General features: G+C 42.8%; 1 protein-coding gene across 5 annotated transcripts in view; it reads left to right on the plus strand.

The window, feature by feature from the left end:
• Positions 1–23,402, plus strand: part of CADPS (calcium dependent secretion activator) — a 431,573-nt gene that overhangs the window by 258,540 nt on the left and 149,631 nt on the right. For all 5 annotated transcript variants that reach the window (XM_058678713.1, XM_058678714.1, XM_058678717.1 and 2 more), the window contains exons 9-11: positions 6,233–6,299; positions 13,928–14,036; positions 21,858–22,070. In XM_058678713.1, coding sequence (XP_058534696.1) covers positions 6,233–6,299; positions 13,928–14,036; positions 21,858–22,070 — 389 coding nt within the window. The remainder of the gene's footprint in view (positions 1–6,232; positions 6,300–13,927; positions 14,037–21,857; positions 22,071–23,402) is intronic.

Consider the following 23,402-nt stretch of genomic DNA (forward strand, 5'->3'; position numbering starts at 1 on the left):
AAAAGTGACAAGCATGAGTATAACAATTTCCCTGCCAACTAGCACAGGAGCAGAGAGATCCTGAGTGGCCAAGGATTTCCTGTGCCTCAGCACCTCAGAGAGATATCTAAGATTCCAGATTTGAGTTTAACCTTCTCTTTAGTTCTTTGTAGCTCACTAACTAAACTGCCCCCCAGAGCATGATAAGGAAGATGGCAGGGATATAAAGTCAGTGGCATCAGTTTTGCAAAAATACTCCAAAAAAGGATGCGTTAGGATCACGATTCAAAATAGGACCTGGTGTCCCCCAAAAAGGTGTGTGCACTTCCATTTATTTCCAAGCTGATATATACCTTAAAGCTGAGTGCAAAGGAAAATAGAATGTCCAAAGATGAACGCTGAACAAAGTTAACAATCATATGCCCTTTCTACTAGAACATTATTTCTGCTACTGCTAAGTATAATAAACGTAACAGCACCAACAATGTCCAGTGTTTATCAAGCCCTTCCGATGTACCAGTTACTGCACTGAACATTCCATACATCTGCCCTGCAGACTCACCATAGCCTTTTGAAGGCAGTACTGTGTTATCCTCATTTTATACTTGATGAAACAGAATCACAGGGCAGCTGAGCCAAAGGAACGTGGCAAACGTGGCAGGACCAGAAGTCGCACCACGCGATGCCCTCTTCATCTGAGGTATAACTGCCAGGCTATTCTGCTGCTCATGACATGAGAATGCTGACTTTTCCACTGGCAAAAACAGATCTCCACATAGCCAAGACAGTTGAGGGCCACAAAGAGCCACGCTGCTGGATGTGTGTGCGGTGTGAGGAGCTAGGAGGGGGAAGCCACCTGTGTGTCTGCAACAGCAGAGCTCCCATCTGCTCCAGGTACTGTACATTCTGTTAAACAAGCCTGTTCCCACTGCTGAAATGGAGAGCTGGAGCTGACTAGTTGGGAGCAGTCCGTTGCAGCCCTCCATTTTTATTGGTTTTGACACCTTCTGGCATGTGCCAAGTTAGCAATAAATTCGGAGGAAAACCTCTAAGGGAAAGTCCCACCCTCACACAAACCAACTGATTCTTTCCAAAGGAGAATTGTCAGCTTTTCTCTGATCCCACCAGCTTTTCCTCTCAGAAGCCTTTAGCAAGAAAGTCCCTCTGTGCAATTAGAACAGCAGTGTGTTTTTTGTGTTTCAGTAAAGAAACCTGAGCTTGCCATCTCGAATGGGAAGGGAAAGAACACAGCAAAGGGGTGCTATAGAATCAGATGCCAGAGTGGAAGCTGCAGCTATGCAGCCCTAAAAAAATGATTGAACTTTCTCAATCTCAGCTTTTCCTATTGTAACACAGAACTAAGAGAATTTTGATAGTGCTAATGGCATTTACTTCTTGTTAGGCAAGCATTGGTGTTTCTAGTTTAATCCTCACGGTGCCTGAAATGGGTACCAGGATTATTCTCCCCTCCGAAAAGATGATAAAGCTGAGGTCAAAAGAAGTCCAGGATTACACAGGAATCCAGACAATTTGGATCCAAACTCAAGTTCTTCTTGCCTTAGGTGGATGTAATAAATTCATGCCAAGTATCTGACACAGTATGGAAAACTAGTCAAACTTTACTGGGCAGGAGGGGTATGTATTTTTAATATGAAGGAAAAGATAATTCAAAATGATTTGCAGTCCATAGGTTCTACCAAACACCTTTTCCTGTTTCTAATCCAATCGATTCAACTTGCAGACACAATACATGGTGCAATTGCTTTGTTTGTTTCAGATCTGCTTGTGTTGTTGCAGGGTGAAGGGAGAGGGGTAGGAGCTCCTGTTGTAACTCCAGAGAGGTGTGAGACTGTTACAGCCTTGCCAGTCATTACTAAACATGTAAAACTGGTTGCCAATTTTCTTAACTTGATCTTTTATGTCATGTATTTGTCTACATGCATGCACCCTGGGAAAATTTATTTTCACATCCTTAGATGTAATTTATCACTGACAATGATGCATTTTCCTTGGAACACACATAAATTTTATAAAGCTGGCATTTATTCTTCATCTACTTCCTGTCATGTGTCCTTCACACACACTGTCTCGTCTAAGCCATGTGAACAAGGACACATGGCTGTGCTTAGTTTTTGGAGCACCCAATGTTTAAGCACTTTGCCTAACATTGCAGGACAATGGGCACAGGTAGAACTGGAATATGTTAGCCTTCCGTATCCAGAGGTTCCCTGCCATCAGATTCACTCAACTGTGGAATGTGTACTGTGTAGTTAGCCCCAAGATTACTGCTTCTGTACCAAGCATTTACAGACATTTTTCTTGTCATTTCCCATTACACAACACAGTATAATAACTATTAACGTGGCACTTGTGTTGTGTTAAGCTTCTCAAGCAATCTAGAAATGATTTCAACTATACAGGAAGATGAACATAAGTTAAATGCAACTAGTACACAATTTTATTTCATTGTTATTGGAGATAACTTTTTTCTGTTTTCAAAGGGTCCCTTAAACAAATCCTTGTGAACACCAAGAAAGACCTATAGCCATAAGCACCAAAGACCAATCACTCTCTGTAGCTCTGGCTGAGTCTGCCTTCCATCTCTATTCTGCCTTGAATATGTTAACACATCATTTCAAAAAGGTTGAAAGTAGTGAGCACGACAGCTGGGTGGTCCATGTAACAGACTGTGTTGGCCTTAGAAGCAGGTGTGGCTGAATAACTTGGCGGCCATCCAGCTGTGCCCACTGCCTTGGCTGTGAAACAGCCACCACCTGTTCTGACCTTTACCACTGTGAACATCTTTTTCCTCATCTACTTTATGTCTAGCCCTTTCCTCCTGCAGTGCCTTCTCTACCCCACAGCCAGTGCGGTCATCTTTAGTTAAAATATAATTGTGTTCACCCCTTTGTTTCAAACCTCTCCATGGTTTGCCATCCTTATTTGGAATGAGTGTATGAGGGGGTTTAGTGTTCATGAAGAATGTGTTATGAAAAAAAAAAGCTATGTACAGGAGGGGTATTTTGGTACCAAAATTTCTCTCTTAATTTTATTTTCTATCAGTATTTTGAAGTCCCTTCATATTGGTGACAGCATTTACTCATCTACAAGAGAACCCTAGAAGCTAGTGTTTTGGTGCAACACATTAACCCAATTCCTGGAATGCCAACATTCCATAATCAGAGTGCCTAAGGTTGAATCCCACCCTCATTTCCAATCCAGTTAATGCCTTCTCTAGGGAAGCAGCAGATAATGGTACTTGGATCACTGCCACTGCTGTGGGAGACCCAGGCTCCTGGCTTCAGCCTGGTCCAGCTTCAGCTGTTATAGCCATCAGATTGAGAAGATTCTCTCTCTCTCTTCTCTTCTCTCTCTCTCTCTCCTTCTCTTCTCTCTTTCCTCTTTTTCTGTCACTCTGCTTTTCAAATAAAAATATATTTTTTTAAAAACTGCTGTAGCTACTATGAAATGAATGGAGCATAAGGCTAGAAGGAAAGCAGGGAGACTGATGAGAGAGCTTGTGTTGGGGTACAGGTGAAAATGATGGTGACTTGACTGGTTGTCATAATGGGAATAGGAAGATGGGGCATATTTTGGAATGAAAGCACAAGAAACTAGTCAGGGCTTACACATTTTATGTAATGTTTTCAAATCTTATCTGAAAACGTTGTAAAAATTACTCTTCTCAAGAAACATCCAAAACCAGCTGAAAAAGAGCAAGTACTGATTGGCCACTTACTATATGTGATGGCTGGATAGAAATTAAAGAAAACACACACACACACACACACAGACAAGGTTTTGTACCAAGAAAGAGCTTGGTTACTCCGCTTAATGAGCTCGTAATGCATAAGGTATGATAAGCATGAAAACTCCTAACAGGGGGGAAATTATAGTAGCATTATAGTTATCTGCAGGGTCCAGGAGATGATAACATCAAGATAAGGCTGAACATGAGGTCCAACAGAAGACTCAAAAAAAAAAAAAACATGCACAACTTTTATATTGAGAAGGTATAAAACACTAGTCAGGAATTACAGGTGATGTAACATCTGTAGAATCCAGCAAGATCAGCAGGGACAAAAAAAAATGAAAGCTTTTTGTTTTTGTTTTAAGCTCTATCAAGATGCCGACTTTGCATCTATCAACTAAGACCTGTGCTGGTATTTTCAGATCACTGGTGGCACACAAGGTCATTTTAGTGATACACTGACAGACATGGATAAAATACTTGTGTATGTATTTTATTTTGTGCTTTTATTGTTTGGGGAAGCAGACATGCATCTATACACGTACACACAGAGAGTGGTCCCATGCACATCCTTCAACTATTTCACCCACCAGTACTGGGCCAGGCTTAAGCCAGGAACCGAAAACATAAACCCAGGTCTCCCATGGGAGTGGCAGGAGCCCAATAACTTTAACCATCACCACTGCCCCGCAGTGTCTGCACTGGCAAGAAACTGGAACAAGGAGCTAGAGTCAGGGCTTGAACCCACGCTCTCCGGTGTTGGCTGGTGATGTCCTGACTGACCTGTGCCTTAACTGTGAGGCAAAACACTCAGCCCCAGTTATAACTTTTTAAAAAGTGTATATGTATTGGAGAGAGAGAGAGAGAAGCAAAAAGAGACCAGTTTGCTGGTTCATTCCTCAAATAGCTACAATGGCCAGACCAAAGCCAAGAGCACAATATTCTTTCCAGCTCTCCCAATTGGGTGGCCAAGGCCCCAGTACTGGCACATAATCATGGAGCTGAATCAGAAGCAGAGCAGCCACTCAAACTGGCACTGTATTATGGGATATTGGCATTGAACTTGGCAATTTACCCCACTGTACTGCCATGTCAGCCTCCATTTATATATTTTGTGTTAAATAATGTAAATTAGTATTTCAAGATTATAATTTCTATAGTATAAAATCATTTCCTTTTAGAAATAAATTACTTTCCTGGTAATTAAGTCACTTTAAAGAAAAGCACCAACTGATGATTAAAACAGGTAGACAAATCACGAGGTCTGCGAGAAGTTAGTGTTTGGGAACCCTTCATGTAGACAAGGAGAATCCACAAAGGGAGGTTGTGCAGGGACAAGCAAGACAGAATTTGCATGTGGAGTATCCTCTATCCCAGAGCTAAATTAGTATGAAAGCCATCCATATGTCCCTAAAGAAAATGAGGATTTCCTCTGTGGTTGTCCATGCAAGAAAAATGGTGGATGGGGACTGAAATAGTACATGTGTGAAGTAAAAATTGAGCAACACAAAGAACTTTCCAGAAGGTCAAAAGTCAACTGCATTTGGCAAATGAAGGATTCAGATGAGGAATCAGAAGGACCCAGGATAACTCCTGAGCTTCTGGATGGAAATTCAGGGGTCACTGTGGCAACAGCCACACCTCCTATCCCCTGAAATGTGTCCAGTAGTGATGATTTTAATTCAAGGCATTCTCCCTGAAGATTATGGCTGATTCCAAATGAGGCGGGGACTAGGTCGTTGTCCAGTTGGGTTTTGAAAGCAAGTAAGCTGCTTTTGTACCTGAAATATTTGAATGTTTCTGATAATGACCAGCTCTCCCTTTGTGTCAGAGGGTAGAGCCTAAAATCCTTCACCTCGGTAATGGACTTCCATCATCTGGGCCAGTCCACCATGTAACAACCATTGCAAAAGGCCAATGGGATTGCTCATGAGTGAATTAGCAACAGTGATCTACACATCCCCATAGCTATGAGCTATTCCTCTGTGGTTCTCCATCATCAAAAGTGGGAGGGAACAGGGAAGACTTCGTGTGTTGACTGGAAAGTTCTCTCTGTGATACACCTGCACTTGCCAGAATTTCACAAAAGGAAAACAAGGCAAGGTTTTTCTGAATGAAACTTGACAAGAGGTGAAAAGTTAGAGCTGTGAGATTTAGCACTCTTTTTTTTTTCTCTCTTTCACACGCAACATGTTGCAAGTTTCCCTACCTAAAAGATTTTTTAGCACATTATACAAATTAAGTCACGATGCAACATTTTCCAAGGTGCTTCTGGAATGAGCCAAGGAATCTAAATTTGGTAACATGTTTATGGGCCACAGTTCCTTCCGTGAGTGGAAGCGAACCACGCCTGCTGCGCCCCTTCCTTAACTCTAGATATTCAAAAGTTGCAGTCTGAGCAAGGTGCATTTCCTTATTAGAGCCATGCTTCAAGGTCAAGTATACTAAAAAATGCTTTAGCAATAGCATTAATTGAGTTCTGGTCTTTTTCCTCTCTCTTAGGTATTTGTGGGCCATCGGCAAGAATGTTTGGAAGAGATGGAAGAAAAGATTTTTTGTCTTGGTGCAGGTAACTCTTCAACTCTCATACCTATCTTAAACACTCCAAAAATCTGACAGATAAAGCAATGTTTTCTAATTGGGATAAAACTGACATAAAGCATTCCAAACTCAAGCTATTAGCTCAGTTAATTTTTTACATATTACATATTCACATTACCACATTCAGAGGAAGATAGAGAACGTATCAAGTGCCCAAAGGACTCCCGTGTGCCTGCTTCTCTAGTTTTGTGTCTGCCTAAAGTTTAAAGATTAAATATGCAATCACTTTTTCAAGAGTTCATGAGTATTTAAGATAGACATGGTGGGCCCGGCGGCGTGGCCTAGCAGCTAAGGTCCTCGCCTTGAAAGCCCCGGGATCCCATATGGGTGCCGGTTCTAATCCCGGCAGCTCCACTTCCCATCCAGCTCTCTGCTTGTGGCCTGGGAAAGCAGTTGAGGACGGCCCAAAGCTTTGGGACCCTGCACCCGTGTGGGAGACCCGGAAGAGGTTCCAGGTTCCCAGCTTCGGATCGGCGCGCACCGGCCCGTTGCAGCTCACTTGGGGAGTGAATCATCGGACGGAAGATCTTCCTCTCTGTCTCTCCTCCTCTGTGTATATCTGGCTGTAATAAAAATGAATAAATCTTTTAAAAAAAAAAAGATAGACATGGTATGTGGGCTCCTACCCCTACCAAGTTTCCTGAGAGAGCTGGACAGCCCTAGGAAGGAACAACATGTGCCTGATTAGGGCGACAAGGATGTGAACATTGTCATATGAGGACTGGTATTTCCAAAAGCACTACGACAAGTCGTGATGAGATAAAACAGCATCTAGCCTCACATCAATCTTACTGTTAGGGTGGATGATTCTGAATAAAGCTGCACACAATATGCACTCCACTCTTCTCGGTTCCTGCTGCCTGGAGCTTCCAAGAGTCTTCACCAACCTCTCATGGCTATGCTTAATATTCCAGTATATATCTGTCAATATAAGCATTGTATGGAACCAAGGCTAACCCAACCCAAGTGCTCCGTGGTTTGCTTCCTACACATAATTATTGTAGACATTTTTCCCTGATTGCACTTAGAGCTCTGGCGCGAATACCTGTACAAATTTCCCCTTTGGATGGATTTCTAGGCTTCTCAAATTTGAGTGGCTGGAACAATACTGCAAGAAACAACTATGTACATATAGATCCAGTTACAGTTATAGATATTGATATTAATAATATAGTTATTTATGATTTATATCTTCATTCTTTTCACGGTTTCTTTTTTGTGTTAAATCTACAGTAATGAATATTCTTTAAGTACCTTTTTTCAGTTTGTTTTCATATCAGGATTTTTCAGTTTATGAAGGAATTTGTCATGCTTTCCTTGCAAATTGTTGGCTCCACTCAGAGGCATTTACACTAGTTTTCAGTTTGCAAATATTTAATTTAGGCTATCATCTGAAACATGTTACAAAATAAGTTGAATTGTCACTTTTATGCTTGACAAGTATTCACGGTACTATCAATTCTGAAACCTCACTTTAAATCAACCTTGAAAGTTCCACCAGCCTTGAACTTCCTAAATTTGACCTTCTGTACTCAAATCTGTGCTGTGTTACTCACCCAAAATTCAGATTTCTAGCTGTAAGAGGTAACCTTTCCTTCCAGTGTTGTTCTAAGGGCACAAGAAAATCTCCAAGTTAATTAGCCCAAAAGGAAATTTTGGAATACTGACCATACCCCAGAAAAGGACATGGCTAAGGATTGGAAGCATTTTGTCCTAGGATATGTTTCCTTAAACTACCTGTTGGTTTATATTTAGTAAGCACCTACCTTGTATTGGGCAGATTGAGAGAGTGGAGCCGTAAGGCTGTAGCCTTTTGCTTCCAAAAGGTATCAGCTAAAGTTCTTCATTAACAACGAACAAAAACAGATTCAAGTTAATTAATATAATAAAATCCTAGATTTGGAAGTTCTTGAGATGTTTCATACTGTTGTTTAAAAGGCAAAATGCCTGTTGTTATTGAGGACAGGGTCCAATATAATTCTAGAAATCCATATAATAGAAACCATAGGCCAGTGTCACTATGGTGACAGCGTGATTATAGGACTAATTGGCTCTGCTTTCTGTCCTGTCACTCCATTCAACGTTTGAATTTCAGTGAATGAGTTCAACTTTGGTCATACCTCTAACTTTTCACAAGGGGAAAGGGTGACACTTTGAAAATCCCATGAAGGCTACCTCCAATCCAGAATGAAGATACTATTACCAGAAGGAGAAATTGTTGTGGGCAGGCAACAGTTGGTTCCCACTCTATAAAGAAAGTAGAACATGAAGCAGGGAGAGAAAATATGTCAGAAGAGGCAGGGCTGAGTCCTTGGCACAAGCACGCTCCCTGAGAAAGCGTTGGGACCCTGCCTGGCCTCCCCCCGCTGGCTCCTCTCTAATCCTGACTCAGTTGTCTGCCTGTCTCTCTCCCCAACCACACTCATGTACATTCCTGGCTCAATTTCTGGGCATCTAAGAAGTATTTGGTGAAAGAGAAAGGAAAATGGAACAGAGAGAAGCATCAGGGATGTGGCTCAGGTGACTGTGAGGTAGGAAAAGCCACACGGTCTGCAGGGTGACCAGTGACAACTTCCTAGTCCAAGGGAGTCCTCTCTCCCTGCTGAGAGTCTGTGCTCCCACCCCAAGGTATACAGTGAATCCACCGCTGGACACATGGCTTCTCTCTGAGGATATTTTAGGCGGTGAAGTCCTTAGAAAAAGTAGCTGACCTCTTACTACTTTGGTAGAGATTTTTTTTTAGATTTATTTCAAAAGGTTCCAGAGAGGGAGAGACCAAGAGAGAGAGAAATCTTACATCTGCTGATGCACTCCCCAGATGGCTGCACAGCAAAACCCCCAAATTATATCTTCTGTTTCTGCCAAAATTAGATTCCTCCCTTAACCATCTCCATGGCTAAGAAAGGTGATGTGACAGTCCCACCCCCACAAAGGTAATGGGGTAATCACCAGGAGATTACCAGGAGATTGTTCTAGTTCCAGTAACAGTGCCTAAGAGCAATTGTGGTGGCTTACTTAGGAAGCATTATATCGTGTTTGAACTATCTCTACATTTTTTTCCTTCTCCACTCTTAAGTGATCTTATTTAGAAGTAATTTATGAAAATGACGATGAAAAAACCTGGCATAGGGACTCAGCACAATGGATAAGTCTCTACTTGGGATGTCTACACCCCATATTAAAGTGCTGGCACAAGTCCCAGCTCCTCCACTTCCTATTCAGCTTCTTGCTAACACGCATCTCTGGAGGCACCAGATGACGCCTCAAGTACTTGGGTCTCTACAACCCATGGGCCTGGTTTCAGGCTGGCCAGACTGTGGCTGCTAAGGGCCAGAAATGAGCCAGCAAATGAAGCATCAGTAGGATCCATTTCTCTCCCCTTCTCTGCTTCAAAATGAATGAAAGTAGAACAATAAGTAGTCCCTTAAAAGAAAAATACATCTTGAAACCACCCCAAGGCCAGCATAGCAGCAGAATAGTTCAAGAGTCATTTCTCAGGAGATGATAATAAAGGCAAGGAAAGCAGAGATTCAACTAAACACATTCATCCAGCTTTCTGGTCTCTTTATTCCATTCTACTGCAAATAAAAACTCAGGAGTAACTTTGCAGCTCTGCTTGATTTCTGGATATTGAAATAGTTTCAAACTTTAGTGTTCATTAAGGAGTATCTGAGATACAGGGTGGATGCTCAGTGGTTAAGATGTCTGCACCCCACATCTCAAAATACCTGGGTTGAAGTCCCAGCTCTGGCTCCAACTCCTGACTCCAGCTTCCTCCTAATCTGGACTTGAAGTGCAATTGTGATGGCTCAAAGAATTGGGTTCCTGTTCCTCATGCAGAGGACCTGGACTTTAGCTTTGATGTTGGAAAGTGAAGCAGCTGATGGGATGGATATCTCTCTCTCTCTCTCTCTCTCTCTCTCTCTCTCTCTCTCTCTCTCTTTTTCTCTCTCTCTCTCTCTCTCTCAAGTTTGTAACTTTTTAAATATAAAATGTAAGAGACAGTTCTGGGAAGTGTAGGTTCCTCAGGCCCATCCTGATCTGAGTTTCTGATTCAATTGATCTGACTGACAGAATCTGCATATTTGTAACACACACGCACACACATACACACAACACACACACATACATTCCAGTGAAAGTAGCTACCCTTCACTCCTTAATATTGTAATTTAAAACCTGAATTAAAGGCTCTCCTGTGGGAGGTCCAACCACCTTTGAACTCGAACCTATAGAAGCTTGATGGCTGTAGCCTTGTTGCCAACAGCTCATGCCAGGATTCCATGAGAAATCCAGCTGCAAGCATCAAGATGTAGAAAGTGCAACCCTCCACTGTGAAGTGCATATTGAGATACTTCCTGACTATCAAACAAAATTAGGGGGGAAGGCAGAGTGACAGCAAGCAAAGGAAAGGGGAGAAAGACAAGGAAGGGGTATGAGTCTATCACAACAGTCAGGAGCCAGAACCATGAACCTCTTTCCCAAGTGGGTGGCAGAAACTCAAGTATTTGGGCCACTGTCTGCTGCCTCTAAAGCTTGCTACCAGGAGGCAGGAATAGAAGCGGGGAGTAGCCGAGACTCAGACCTGGCTCTGATGTGGCATGTAGGCATTCCCAGCAGGAACTGAACACCGCACAGTAGCGTCCACCCCTGTCGGCTTGGTCCTTGAGGATCCCATAGGTCCTTGTGCTTTGTGTCAAGATGGCCCAGCCTCTGATGAGCTTCAGACTCCAGGTGCATAGTTGACTCTGCCACGCTGTCATTTGAAGAGCATTGGCTGACTCATTGCCCTATCATCAGATAGAGGTTTTAAATACTTCTATGACATAGAATAGCGCTAACAGAGTTCCCAAATCTTGGCTAGTCCTCCATTCTTCTAACACTCTACAAAAACGGAAGTCCCCCAACTTACAACAATTAGATGTATTTAATGAGAAATAAGTTATTCTTCTTCCATTATCGCCTAGGGTAAAATGTCAGGTCATAAGTGAAACGCCCTCCTAATAAACCTATTCACCATCTCAGACCCGCTGTCTGTCAGCAGTGCATTCAGCCAAGAACCAGCAGAGGGCAGCAGCACACAGCGTGCCAAGAAGCAAGCCACTCACCAGAACAGGAAAAACTTAACCAGCCCCAGCCTTGTCTTAATAGTAAATGCACGAGTCTTGAAATAACACCCTTCTGTTGTGGTATTGTTCTGATCTCAAGAGAGTGTCAGCAACCGTGAGTCTCACTACTCACATTAACAAACTATGTAATCCCTTACATCCGGTGAAATGCCTGGAAAAAAACGATCCAAGAAACTTTCCCATAGTATCTATCGTCACTGTCATGCAGGGAATCACACATCATCTCTTAGCCGTTGGAACAGAAATGGGTTGAAAGTTCCTGATGCTGTATTTAAATGTGGAATGTCGGCAACACCTCTTTAATGGTTTGCACACAATCAACTTTCTAGAACCAATCAGACTCAACTAGTGAATGCCCCTTGCATGATAAATATCTGATACTGAGGTCCAAGTGAACGACCCTTTAGCTGCCCTCCAGCAACTTATCATCTAATAGGCAAATATATCTGCTCAACTACACTATGAGGCAGTGCTAAATGCAAGGAAATGGCTTATATAAATACATATATTGAATATTTGTGGTGTGCATCTCACATACACTGTGTAAAACTCAATGGATCTTCCAGCAATAATAAGATGCCATCAGGGACCTATGTTGTAGCACAGCAGGTTGTGGTGCTACCTGTAATACCAGTATCCCATAGGACAGAGGTTCAAGTCCCAGCTTCTCCACTTTCAATCCATCTCCCTGCTAATGAGCCTGGGAGAGTAGCAGAAGATAGCCCAAGTACTTGGCCACCTGCCACCCATGCAGGATCCCTCAGTGGCATTCCAAGCTCCTGTCTATGGTCTGGCTCAGCTGCAGCCATTTAGGAAGTGAACCAATGGATAGAGGATCTTTGTCTCTCTGTGTGTACCTTTAACTTTAGTGCAAATGAAATCTTTTTTTAAAAAAAAAAAGACACAGTTAAAATATAGATAAAACTCAGAGGCTTGAGGAATAACATGATCGTAGACAGGGTGGCAGCTACTTGTATGTCACTTTCCCCCTAGGAGAAGGGGATATTACTGATTCTCTGCTCATTCAAGAGAGCTGGTATATGTTTGCTTATGAAGCTCCTCAGTGAACTGGTCTTGTGTTCCCCTTGTGTTCCCCTTGGAGTCTGCTAAGGCCTCACTGTGTTGAGACCAGGCTGTCTATATCATGTACATTCGGATAAACTCAAATGAGGTAGTTTCCACCAGGAACCAACAGAGGGCAGCAACAGATAAAGCAACCACCAAAGGAGTCTCCATGGGCACCCTGCTTCTTTCCAGTCCTGGGACAGTGAGTGCACCAGTATCTTAGAGCTCTTAAAATCTCTCTCTCTCTCTCTCTCTCTCTCTCTCTCTCTCTCTCTCTCTCTCTCTCTCTCTCTCTCTCTTTCTCTCTTTCTTTCTCTCTCTCTCTCTCTCTCTCACACACACACACACACACACACACACACCTCTCACTGTAGAAGAGACTCAAATTGTCCCCAGCAGGAATCAGAGTTCACTCAGAAGTGTCTCTTTGAATAAAGGGAGCTAGGAGATGAGGGACATGGCTCTCCTTTGCAAAGACAGCTGACATCCGTGGATGGTAAATATGCCTAAGAGCTCTTAGCCCAAAGCCGAGGAGATGCTTGCTCTCCTACAGGCTGCTCGTGGATGAGCCAGACGTAGCAATGCTAATCGTCCACAGTGGGTCTGGACGCACCGTGGCCACAGGGTCCTGCAGGCGGGCCTGCAGCTATAGGCACCCACCCTGCGCTAGTGTGGTTGCCACATGTCAGTAGAGAGAGGGCTGAAGCTTAGGATGCTGTGCCACCGGGCACTGAGGTCTGCTCCACTGTGACTGGCACCTACCGATCAAGTGCTCATTGCTTGTGACAGCATGTCATTCCTGCACTTGTCTGAGATGCAGGGAAGACTTTTTCCAAGCAACCAGAAGCACTCCTGCCGTGGGTGGAGGGCGACTGGGAAGAGAAACATGTAACTTTGATACTGAGAATTGGCCTGAAAGAAAAATAATTTTTCCCCCAAAAGGACAGCCATAAATGAGTCTCTGGTCCCTAACTTGTAATGGGAGACCTGTGTGGTGTCTGTGCCCGTGGCAGTCTTAGAACCACGGTCCCATCAGCTCAAGCCCTTACAGGTGCCACCATTTTTGCTTATAGCCCATTTGCTAATAACAGCAGCAGTGATGTCAAGACCCAACTTTGACAAGGCGCTGCCACGTGCCAGGAGCAGTCTCCAAGTACATTCCATGCATGAACTCACCTGAAGCCAGTGACACGGGTTCTTCAATGATCTCCGGTTTACAGATGAGTAACAGACAACAGAGAGGTTAAATAAACTGCTCAAAGTCACACAGCCAGGAAGTACCGGAACTCAGTTTGAGTCCAGATCCCCAAAAGTGCAGGTGTAGCTCAACAGGAAAGATTTCTTTCAGGAAAGAAGGCTCCAGGGAGCGAAGCCAGCCTGACTGTCTCCTCTGCCTTCGCAGGTCAGTCAGTACACGTTTGCCATGTGCAGTTACCGGGAGAAGAAAGCGGAGCCTCAGGAGCTTCTCCAGCTGGATGGCTACACCGTGGACTACACCGACCCCCAGCCAGGTAACCACAGCCCGCTCAGGGCCCAGGCAGGCCTCTGCTATGCTCTTGGCCAGGTACTTGCTCCGTCTATGGCAGGCTCCAAGCTTGTGGCACCAAGGGGTTCCCTAGTGAGCACAACAGCCACAGTCCCCAAATCTTATAGAGTTCCCATGCCAGCTGGTTCAGTGCCATCCAAAGCAAAGGCTTTGCGGTTTCTCGATGGAATCTCTGGCTCCAAACCAGAATGTAGACCCTAATGTGCTTTCCTTACATGTACCTGTACTTGCGTCTGTTAAGTGCTCCTCATCCTAGCATGCCAAAAATAAGTCCAAAACAAGACATCCTGTGCTTGTAGCAGGACAGGGGTGGGGGGTGGGGGTGCGCTCGTGTTGCTGTGTGTCGTTCACCAGGAATGTGTGTGCTACACAGATATTATGGTCAATGGAGCTGCCTCCTGAATATTTGAAGAGCTCACAAGCTTAGTTCATAGGCATTTATAAACAAGACCGTCTCTAAATGTGTTTGGTTTATTTTCCCCAAGAAGATACCAACCTGAAGAGTTAACAAAGCTAAGAGAAATACACACATTGTACTATTTCTTATAAGTTCTCCATTGCAGGAGTTCTACATCCTGCCCCTCACACCTCTCCCCCCACCCATTTTGTCATTTTCCCAGAAAAGTGAATAGAAATCAGTCTCAGAGAGCCTTCGGGGGGGGGGGTGCGAAATCATTTCAGCATATTAATGAACAACAAGCACCAGCATCCCTCTCCCAGAGAAGTTTATTTTTATGCCAAATCTGTACAAGAGAAGCATTTCCAACCATACTGCATTATTTGGCCCAAAACGTTTTCTTCTACTCCCATATTGCTCTTCCACATGCAACAAAATACACATAAAAGAAAAAAAAAAGAAGATGATGAGCTTGTGAGAAGACCGGGGTGTTAACCTGAGAAGGTATAGCAGAGAAGGCCTGGGGCCCAGTCCACTTTGGAAAATGAATACCCTGGGTGACTTGGAAAGGACACATCCATGTGACCTCCTTAGAAAGTTTGCATAATACAGAGATGCCCAGGGAAGTCACAAGTTAGAAGCTGTGCCCAGAAATTGTTGAAAACAAGTGGAAGGTTGGGGGTCACAGGTGACATCTCACCAGAAAGCTGAGGGTCCTACATGAAGAAGCTAGGTCAAGGACACACGGTGATGGTTTGGTTTTTCTACTCAAGTTGTTGGGGGTCCTTTCAGAGAAGTGGACTGAGCCAATCAAGACCTGCATTTTAACAGGAAGTTACAGGACTCACATGAGACCAAAAATCAGCAAAATCCTGTGACAGTCCTTCGCTTGAGGCTCCCTCATTCCTTTTCCTGTGGGTTACTGCGTGAAGCCCTTACTGCTGTTGCCTACGATGGATAAGCCTGGGATCACCATCCCGTCTTAGAAATGAAGTACCTGGAGTTCTCAGGGCTCCAACAGCACTGTTCAAGATTGCCTTGTGACAGAGCTGGGCCTTGGGGTCTAGCTTGTGTCATCCTTCAGCATTTACACTTAAAACATAGCTATCTGTACAAATATAGCAAAGCCGTGGTTGTAATTTTATCGAATGAAAGCAGAATCCTCTTCCTACAGTAGAAAGGAAATAGAAGCTATTCTGTCTATATGAACAGTAACTGGACACATGTATTTTTAAAACTTATTGTATTGTTTTTTCCATTGGTCCCATGGGATAAAATTCATAGATTTCTTTAAGAAAGTTGGAAAGTGCAAAGTAAATTCATTTATGTGCCTGAGAATAATAAGTGGCATTTCCTTCCGATGTGCCAGCTCCTGTTTACTTCCCCAGTCATGTTTGATTAAAACTAGAGACTTAAGAAAAGTCTAACTCAGAACCATTGCTAGCCTGTGGACCAGAAGGAGGGAGGGCAGAATCCTCCTCCTGGAATGAGCCCTGAAGGAGATTCTTTTCCAGGTGGAGGTCCAAGTGACATACATGTTAACCAGTGTCCTCAGAGACTTTTAAAAATCGTTTACCTACAAGGCAGAGCAAGAGAAAGAGGGGAAAAGATATCACTCTTCCACCCTCCATTTACTCCTCAAATTCCTACAGTAGTCTATGCTGAGGAGTATGGAGACCAGAAAGCTGGAACTTTGTAGGCGGCCGTTGTCTGCTGCCTACCCTGATGTTTTAGCAGGAACTGAATTGGGAGCAGAGCAGCTGGAACTTGAATAAGTGAAAAGCAGGTGTCCCATGAGGCAACCCAACCTGGTGTATTACCATGCCCAATCCCCTGTCCTCGGGGATCTAAAGGGTGAACATGCAGATGAGGAGGATTTGGGAGTACATCTTTGCTCCTTCAGGTTGTCAGTGGAACCAGCTGAACCACCTACCTGAACCAAACAGATACTTTTGTAGCCTCTTCCATTCTCCCCAAAGGAGCCAGCTGCTTACAAAGAAGCCTGGACTTACTATCTTACTTCTTACTGCCTTACTGCCAGCCTCGGGATCCAGACCTTGGGCTCACCTAGACACTAGTATTTGTGCTGAATAAACTACCCATTTAGGGCCTTGCCTTGAAAACCTGGGGAACTGGCAACTCACCATCCCTAGGATTTATTTGCAGGTTATGCTATCGAGGCTAAGAATGAAAAGGGTTCTTTACCTTCCTGTAGATGTGATTCGGAGCATGTACAACAACCTCTCAATCCTGTCCAGTTAGGTAGTGAAGCCTTCAAAGAGATGGATAGCCACTCAAAGTAATTCAGTGGTACAATTTAACAGTTTAGTTCATCTGAGACAACTCTTGTGTATCTCGTTTACTACTACAAATAGCTGATGGCAATGCAAGTTGCTAAAACAGCAACTCTCCCTTCAGGGAGCCGGTCCCCATGTCGGCATCTATTCAGCTTTCGTCCACTCCCAGACTCTGGGTCACGAAAGCCAGTACATGGGGGGCTCTGTACCATGCTGTCCATGGAGAGCCCATGCTGTATTTTATGTCTTCTTTGTCTCTTGGTTCTCTTTCCATTGTATTGTTCTTCTTCCTTTTTAACATTTTTATTAACATAAGAATATTTATATTTATAATATGTAATAAAACATATAATAAATGTTCCAGATTTCATATATTCCATAGACACAATTCTAAGAAGATAATCAGACTTCCCTGCCTCCTTCATTGTCTTCTTTTGTTCCTTTCTTGGTCTTTCCCTTTAATTTTCATAATGGCGTAATTTCAGTTTACTTTATAATCAAATGCTTATTGTACACTAGCCATGATGTTCAGCAACTACAAGAATAGAAGGGCCACAGGTCTGCAGGAGTCTAGATAAGGGCTAAAAGCAATAATCACACCTAAAATATCACTTTCAATCTTGTGAGGTTTTTTTTAGAGTCTGTATTAACTACCAAATATTAGAAAAGGCATGTACTTTTTCTTTCTGGGACTAGCTTATTTCACTAAGCATAATCTCCAATTGTGTCCATTTTGTTTTTAAAAAATAGGATTTAATCATTGTTTAAGGCTGAGTAGTATTCCATGGTGTGTGTGTTGCATGTGTACATATTACATTTTCTTCTTGTAGTTATCAGTTAATCAATATCTAGGTTGAGTCCATATCTTAACTATTGTGAAATGAACTACAGTAAACATGAGGGTATAAATAACTCTTCTATATGCTGATTTCCTTTGGCTAAATGCCTAGCTGTGGAATGGCTGGGTCATATAGTAGGTCTACTTGTAGATTTCTGAGTGATCTCAATGCTGTCTTCCGTATGGTTTTACCATTTTGTATCTCCAGCAATAGTTTTCAGGATACCTTTTCCTCTACATCCTCACCAGCATTGTTTTTGTGAGTGCTAGCCACTCTAACTAGGTGAAACCTTATTGTGTTTTTTCTCTCTCCTTCTTGCTATCATTGGTATGTTCACTGGCTCTCATTGCTGCTACCACCTCTAGATATCTATTTTTGCCTGTACTCACTCCATGTTATGACTTCATCTGTTCTTAAGAGCAGTCCTATTGAGCACTGGTTGGGTGTTCCAGTCCTGTTGGTTTGACCCTTGCAGGTATAGCACAGTGGTTCCAGTCATAAACACTGGTGTCAATCTAGCCTCAAAATTCAGCTCTGACATTTACAGCCTGTCTTTACGTACCATAGCTAATTGTTGTCTTCTTTGTGGTTCATTTCCTCATCTCTAAAATTGGAATAATAGCACTTATATCTCAAAGTTATTGAGATGGTCAAATAAAAAATCAGAGTATTTGTTAGTGTTGGTCTGTGTCTCTGAATGACTGTGCAGTGGAGGGGTCTTTCCAATTTCTCAGGTGCCCCCATGAATGAACTCTGACAGTACCACCGAAAACCTGAGGAAGAAGGGAGTGGCAGTGAGGCAGGGGAAAGTGCCCTTCCAGTGATGTCCATTCTGGCATTCACTGAGTGCCACACATGATGGAGGCTCTATAGACCTATTCTTCCTTTGAACTCCTAAGTGCTAACTTTTCTATTTTTTGTTCGTTTTTTTCTTCTCTCTTTTTAAAGACGTAGTAGTTTATTTATTTCAAAGGCAGAGTAATAGAGAAATAAATAGATCTTCCATATGCTTATTTACTCCTCAAATGACCACCATGCCTCGGGTTGGTCCAGGCTGAAGTCAGAAGCCCAGAACCCCATCTGGGTCTCCCACATGGGTGGCAGGGGCCCGAGTCCTTGGGGCATCTCCTACAGCTTTCCCAAGACCATTAGCAAAAAGCTGTATTAGAAACAGTGCACCCAGGACTCAGTGTGCTTTGATACATGATGCTGATGTAAGAAGCAGTGTCTTAACTCACTGAGCCGTACCACCAGTCCCAAGTGCCTACTCTTCAGACTATAGCATCTGTCAAAGTTCGGCTTCCACCCCTTCTTTCTAGAAATTTTCTTCCTTTATTTCATCCATTAGATTAATCAATATTTCCCAAGTAGAACATTTTTTTAATCCTCTGCAAGAAATAAGTCAAACTCTTTCCCTCATAATTATAGCTCCTAAAGAAAACTTTTATCAAAGCTTCATGTTGTACCATGAGGCCCTCCATACAATGAAGTGGCTGTTTATTGTCCTTAATCATTAGACATTCTAAGAGCAGAATTCTCAGCTCATACCTGCTGTTGCAAGACAGACATCCCTTGAAACACTGTCAGTGCAACAGTTGGGTCTAATAACATCAGAAATGTCTCTTAATACCAAAGACTGCAGACTTCACTGGAAGTTTGGAAAGTTACATCATTCTTTTATGCTCCTCTAAGTGTTTAACCAGTAACTGGAGGTATGGTGAGGAACCTGAGACAGATAAGAAGTTTATTTGCAGCTGGGGAGTACACAGTAATCTAAAATACAGACTTCTGCCCAAGGGTGCTTCTACCTAACTCTCTAAATTTTAGCCTTTTAAATTAGCTGTGGGAAGAATGGGATAATAGCATATTTATCCGTTCCTTCATTCAACAAATACATGTCTTATCCTATTTAATTATTTCCTTATTAATTTAATTATTGGATTGATTTAATTCTTAACTGGTTACTTATTTAATTAATACTCTATAATTTACTAGGTGATGCAAACAGTGGAGGAAATTTACATTAGATTAGGGGAGATGTCAACAGGAATGTGATCCTTAAGCCGAAGCATGAAAGGGGTTAGGCAGTGAGTCATGCAGCTGTATGGAGCTAGAGTGTACCAGGCACAAAGAACAGCAAGTGCAAAAGCCTGAAAGAGAATGTGCTTCAGGTATAACGGAGCATCAGGAAAGCACTGTGGTTACAGCCAAGTGTATTTGAGTATGTGTGTGTACTCAAGAGGGTGAGGAGCAATTCACCTGCAGACTTGTCAGAACGTAGGCTTTTCTTCTGAGAGAAATATGGCACCACTGGCAGGTTTTGAGCACAGAAATGATCTGACCTGAATGTTACACTAAACTGAGGGCTGAGATTGCCATGTCAAAAATCAATCATAGAGACTAGCAGTGGAAGCAAAGAGGTCACACAGGGGGCTGTTTACTCAATCCAGGTGAAATTCAAGGTGGCAGCGTTGAAAGAGGAAGGTGTTCACTGGATGTGAGTATTGAAAGTAGGGAGCCAAAAATGAACCTAAGAATGTGGGCTGCCACACTTGCAGAGATGAGCTCAGCTCTGCCCAAATGGTTTGGGAGAAAGATCTGGAGTTCAGTGTTGGGTTTGACAAGCTTGGGATGTCTACCAGTTATCCTCAGGGGAAGTCAAGAAAGCTGGCAGATACTCGGTTCTGAAATTTGAGGGAGAGGTCTAGGTGAAGATGCAATGTGAAGATCGCGGGCATACTTCTATTTAAGCCTGGCTAACATCACCAAGGGAGAGGGCGCAAGTAGATAAAAAGTACAAGGAAAGAATGCCAGGACACGGCAACATGCAAAGGTGTAGATGAGGAAGAACCAGCAAACAAGACTGCAAGTTCATGGCAAAGACTGTGAGAGAAACATTGGGTGCCCTGGAAGCCAAACAAGTGAGTGGCACATGAGGCCGAGAGGTTCACAGATTGATCCAAATGAGGACTTGAACTTAATCATTGCAGTCAGCAATGATGAAGTGTTTAGTGACTTTGACCAAAAAAAAAAAAAATGTTTATTTGGACAGCAGCATGGTTGGAGGAACTATTAATGCAGAATAGCAGAGAAAACCTTGAGATTTTTTTTAAATAAAAATTTATCACATTTTTATTTGAAAGATAGAATTATAGAAAGAAGATGAAACAAAGACCTTTCATCCACTGGTTCATTCCCCAATTTGCCAGAGTGGTCAGAAACAGGCCAATCCTAAGCCAGGAGACAGGAACTTCATCTAGATCTCCCAGATAGATTTGGGGGCCAAGTATTTGAGCCATCCTCTGCTGCCTTCCCAGTCTATAAGCTGGGAGCTGGATCTGAAATGGAGCCTCTGGCACACCAACTGGTGCCCCTATGGGACATCGATGCTACAGGTGGACGCTCAGCCTACCATGCCACCACAGCGCTGGCCCCAGACCATTGGTATTCTAAGTGTGGTCCTCAAACCAACTCCATTTACATTATTTGGGAACTTAATAGAAATGTAGACTGTCAGAATCTATTTTGGACCTGATAGATCAGAAGCTGCATTTTGACAAAAAGCCCATTGGATTTATATGCACTATAGAATCTGAGAAGCCTTGGTCAATATCTCCTTTTCATTGTCAAGAGAACATTAGGACAATAGCTGAAGGGAGAAGACAGTTCAGACATTTTTGTCATCATTTATTATCAATAGATAGGGAAAAAATTCTTCCTCATGCAAATGTTTATGCATCTTCCAAGCAAGCTGTTAGTTCTGTCCTCACCAGGACAAAGAAAGAAACAAGGGCTAGAATCAAAGAGCACCTATAAAACCATGGTCAGAGTGCTGGATCAAATTAGGGCTGCCTTGTTTCTAATCCAGCTCCCTGATACACCTGGAAAGGCAGCAAGAGATAGCCCAAGTACTTGGGTCCCTGCCACCAATAGGGGAAACTCAAATAGAGTTTCTAGCTTTCAGCCTGGCTCACCCCCATGCATGGCAAGCACTTGGGGAATGAACCAGTAGATGTATCTCTCTCTCCCTTTCAAATAATCAAAACAATCTCTGAAAAAAGAATTTGGCTCCCCCCCCCCCCCCCCCGCAATGACCAAGTGGGTCTCAAGCTTCTCATCCTAGACTTGGATTAAGCATGCCCTCCCTCCTCCAGCTTCAGGTAATGCAGCAGACATTGCTTATCTCAGGGCAGAGTGTGGCGGAAGGCATCCCAGCTCAGTGTGGTGGACATGGTTACTGCTTTTTCTTCCAGGTTTGGAGGGTGGCCGAGCTTTCTTCAATGCAGTCAAAGAAGGAGACACAGTGATATTTGCAAGTGATGATGAACAAGACCGCATCCTGTGGGTACAAGCCATGTACCGGGCCACCGGACAGTCACACAAGCCTGTGCCCCCCACCCAAGTCCAGAAACTCAATGCCAAGGGTGGAAATGTACCACAGCTGGATGCTCCCATCTCTCAATTTTGTAAGTAAATATGCCATTTAAAAAATATATTAGCTCTGTACAGTAAAGTCTTCCAAAGTTAAATTAGAAAACCTAGTTGCTTTTATATTTAGGATCCATAAAACATAAATTCCCATTTGGTAAAATCATATATGAATTCAAGGGGAAAAGTTGGGACAAAATGTTAGATGAAAGTAATTTTAAAGTGCAATACTTGACATTCTCCCCTAAGAACTAAACAAAGGGAAGGTTGTTGGAGGTGGATATTATCTTATGTTTTGTGACGACTTTAGAATTCACAGCCAAACACATAGTTGTTTGAGTCCTTCAAATATAGTAAATGATTGTATATCCTTGCTTCATTTCTCCCTATTAAAAGTGATTTAAAAATAGAGTTGATTTGAAACAAACTTAAATCTGCAATTTAGAACCATTTAAAAATAAATGATGACATTATCACATGCAGTGAAAAAAAAAAGAAGAAAAAAAAAACATGGTACCTAAAATCCCATCCCGAGTTAAAATACCAGAAACCCAAAAATGAAACTGTCTGCTTTAACAGCCCCAGTTCCTATTCCACATTCTTCTCCTCTTATCTCTTCTTGTCTTTCTGCCATGTGGCTTTGCTACCTAGGATGCTTTATGTCTCCCACTATTTCATAAAGTGAGAGCAAGGTATATGCTTAGAGATATTTATTAAAACAAATGAGATGGAGACAAAAAGCACTAAAGAAAGAAATCACTTAAGTTGCAGACATTTACCCTAAAGGGAAACTTCTGCCTTACCCTGAACACTAAGTCAACCAGGAATAGCTCAGGTTGAAGTCATTTGTAACAAGAATCTCGATTCCCAATGCTAGTATGGAGCTCCTTCGGTCTGGCTTACTGAGCAACTATCTAGAGATGAGACACATAATTAGGAAGGCAGATGGTTTCCCTGATCTCACCATGCCAGTAGCCCAGTGGGAGAGCCTAGACAGCATGGAAGTCAGCAAATGAATCTCATCATTTGGACATTGAAAACTGCCATGAAAAATGTCACTTCATAGTGACTGTGTAAGGAGATAAGGTACTACAGGTCACCAAGAGCTTAAACCCAAAGAAATGACAGGGAGGCTGCTCCGCAAATATTGCAGGAAACAGAATTACAGTCAAAGAGAAATCCAGTGCAAAGGCCCCAAAGCATAGGAAACTTGATCTTCAACCCAGTGTTTTACAGTTTCTCCTCTGCTGCTCTTAACCAAAATATGAAATAATTTCACAACTGTGGAGACTAAGAAGGGAAATTCTGTGTAGTGTATTCACTGCCATGTTCACGTTCATATGACAAACCTCTCAGTAACCTTCCTCTCA

The sequence above is a fragment of the Ochotona princeps genome, chromosome 21 (genome assembly GCF_030435755.1).
Source record: "Ochotona princeps isolate mOchPri1 chromosome 21, mOchPri1.hap1, whole genome shotgun sequence".
Taxonomy (NCBI): domain Eukaryota; kingdom Metazoa; phylum Chordata; class Mammalia; order Lagomorpha; family Ochotonidae; genus Ochotona; species Ochotona princeps.